General features: G+C 33.0%; 1 protein-coding gene across 1 annotated transcript; it reads right to left on the bottom strand.

Moving 5' to 3' along the window:
• Window positions 1-445: 445 nt before the first annotated feature.
• Window positions 446-1,740, bottom strand: LOC145630240 (FBD-associated F-box protein At4g13985-like). Its single transcript, XM_081682497.1, has 2 exons — window positions 799-1,740; window positions 446-586 (listed from the first exon to the last, which is right to left on the bottom strand). The coding sequence occupies exons 1-2, from the start codon at window positions 1,738-1,740 to the stop codon at window positions 446-448; spliced, it is 1,083 nt and encodes a 360-aa protein (XP_081538623.1).
• Between the last annotated feature and the right edge of the window lie 1,722 nt (window positions 1,741-3,462).

Here is a 3,462-nt window from a genome sequence, read left to right as displayed (position 1 = left end):
TTACTTGATCCGGCCAGGGGTTACTTATTAGATCGATCAGGGGTTACTATGTTGGAGGGGTTACTTTTGTCATGTGTTAACTGGCCACACCGTGTGTCAGCCACACACAAAACGTGCTGTTACAAATAATAAATTGTTAAATTGGCATCATTGTACAAAAGATTAAACAATGCACCATCAAGATTCATGTCTTGATTAACAACGAGCCGAAATGAAACCAAGAAGTTCCTCACTTCACATTAAATAGATGAGACTCAAAATAACTATTTTACTCATAAACCAAATAAATTTAAAGGTTCAAAACCAGAAAAAGAGGGGAAAAAAATGCAAAGATCTATCAGGTACAAACCAAGGAAGAGCATACTAGCTTTAAATTACTAACATCATCAATAAATTATTAATAACCAAAATAATTTGTGCTTTTGTGCTTAGCCAAGCGATTACTTCAACGAGGAGGAATGAAGTTCTTATTTGTAACGTGCACATATCGACCAGAGAATTTGATCTCACAAGCTGAGGGATTTGGAATGCCAAACAATTTCTCACAAAAATCATATTCTTCTGGCATGACTATTGCTTTGTCACTCTGTACATCATATGCTTGATCAACACAAAAAGAGAGCAATTTTATCTCTGTTTTTTTTTTTTTTTTTTTTGAACGGATTTTATCTCTGTTTTGTACTGTAAAAGAAGCCTAATCATCTCTGAATTAGGATGAATTCCTCTACACCAATATATCACTAATTGCAGGACCTTTAAACAGGGACAACATCTTAGAAAAACCGCCAACTGGTGCACCTCATTCAACCCAGTACAACCGATAACAACCTGATAAGCAATGACATTTAGGCTAAGGGATTTTACACTAGAAATCAGCTTTGCGAGTTCTGCTACACTACTTCGCTGGTATTCTAAAGGAAATACTAAACGAATATCTGCTTTATCTAACGCACTTGAATCCCCAACAAAACGAAAAAGTGCCATACTAGAAGCATGTATTGTAATTTCTTCCAGATTTGACACATTGATTACAAATTTTGCTTGTAGTTGGGTTAGATAATCATACACATCATCAATAATAACCAATCTCTTGAGATTATGAGCCGATAAATCTATAAAATGCTTGCTCTTACCAGAACACTCAATGTTTACATTTAAATCTTCCAGCAATGGACAACTCCTAAAAATTACCGACCACAACTCAACAAAACCCCCAGATAAATGAAGTTTCTTCAATTTCGGAAGAGTAACAACAAATCCTTCTTCGGGACATGTAATACTAAAATCTCCGATCAGTGTAAGCTCAACTAGAGATTGGCATTGAAGAATACAAACAGGTAAAATAATCCTCTTACCTGATAAATTGGGCTGCATCATTTCCATTATAATTTGTTCCGGACTTCGGGTGCATATATTACGAATCCATAATGCTATATCTTCTTTATTTTCATAATTATTCCACAAGAGATAAAAACGACAAATTTTCGTCGAGGTGATCTGATTAAGGATGCGATAAACAGTTGCGGAGAAATCACGAGTTGGAGGAAAAGGATTACATGTTGGGGTGATGACGATGTTGGTGATGTGAGTCCAGAGGTAACGCCATTGGCGCGATAAGACGGAGGTTGATACGGTAGATTTGACCGGTAGGAGGGAAATAATATGTATAAGGATGATATCTGGGAGTGAGCTCAATCGATCAATATCCTCCATCATTTTTAATCGCTTAATTTCAGCCATTGTAACAAGGTTTAATTTAATGTCAAAGCAATAGTGGTATTGAATAAATAATATGTAGTTTGAAGTATATATACAATGATGTATATCCGTATATAAACGATACTATCACATCATAATAATTTCAAGGAAATTTTGTTAAAAAGGACCTTTTAAGTGCATTTCTTTGTTAAAAAGGACCATTTAAGTGCATTTCTTTGTTAAAAAGGACCTTATAAAGCTAAAGTTGTCTAGAGGGTACATATTTTGGAAAACTTTTGTGACTTGGGACCATTTGTCGGAAAGTCATCGTTGACTGGTCAACTCCGGCGTTGACCAACACGTTACTTTAAAAAAAGCCCCCATTTCATTTTTTTCCCACGATTTCCCTCCTTGTTCCTCCTTTTCTTTCAATTTCCCCCAAAATCTTTCTCTCTCCTCTGCAAGTGCAAACCAAGAACCCTAATTCTCTTTTCTCCATGAAATTTGCCCTTCTACATTGTAATTAATCACAATTCGAACTAGGTAAGTCAAGTATTAGTCATTAATTGCGTTCATAATTGAGTTATTGTTGCGAATTAGGGTTATTTTGTTTCCTGATTTGCGTTCAATAACTTCGCGCAGCATGCATTTCCCCCAAAAAAAGGTAAGCAAATACAATTGTGGGATTTCTCTTGCTCAAAGGATTTCGTGGACTCATGATAATTGTTTAGCCTGTTTTTTTCCTTTTTGGATTTCGCCATTGTAGACCCAAATAAGAAAGCTATTGGTAGAAGGCGTATCCAGGAATTCCGAACTGTGGGTTCGGAATCTTAAAAAACAAATGATGCTCATATATTAATTAAATATTCAATATATAAGTTCAAATTTTTTATTACAAATGGATGGATTAAACAGTTATAAAATAATAAATAAATAAAAAAAAACCTACAAAAGCATTATTCGAGTTTTATACTTTGAAAGCGTGCTAAAACATTACTACTTCTATAAATGATAAATCTATAATTATATTGCAAAAAATCAATATTACACGAAAATTCGAAAAACAAAAATCCCAAGTCCCCAATAAACACAAATTTGATAATGATTTTTTTTTTCTAATTATCAATTAAAAGACCAAGTAAAAATTTTAAATTCTAAGTTTCTAAATTCAATTTATACGTCAACAATATATCAAAACTAATTAAACAAATCAATAATTAATCTAATTATCACTAATTTACAAACAAATAACGATTTAAGAATTAAGAGGAGTAGAGGAATAAGAGGACTGTTGAAACTAATTTAATACGTACTAAAGGATAAAAACAATAATAATATTAGATAAGTATGAAGCAAGTAAAATAAAGAGCTCATAATATTTCTTCATGCTTACTTCACCAAATACAAGAGCCATATATGTAGGCTAACAAACAACAAATAATAAGCTAAAAAACTGATAGTATAATGCCATGTTTAACCCACTAAATAAACTCATTAACTTCTAAATTCATTTAACTCTCTAACTTAACAAAATTAAAATGACCAACATACTACTCCTAAAATTATTGACCCAACTATGGACTAACTCATGAAGAACAACGGAAGAAATCGAAAGGGGGGGAAAAAAAACAAAAACAAAAAAATGAGAGTGGTTGGTCTCGAACCCATGATCAAAAGGAGCCTCACTACTCTATTAGTCACTCCCTTACCAATGTGCCAAAGTTACATATTTGTTTATTTACTTCACAAAAATTTGTTTTAACC

The sequence above is a fragment of the Chenopodium album genome, chromosome 1 (genome assembly GCF_948465745.1).
Source record: "Chenopodium album chromosome 1, dcCheAlbu1.1, whole genome shotgun sequence".
In the NCBI taxonomy this organism is placed as follows: Eukaryota; Viridiplantae; Streptophyta; class Magnoliopsida; order Caryophyllales; family Amaranthaceae; genus Chenopodium; species Chenopodium album.
The sequence above is the reverse complement of the archived record's forward strand: the minus strand, read 5'-3'. Positions and strand labels throughout refer to the sequence as shown.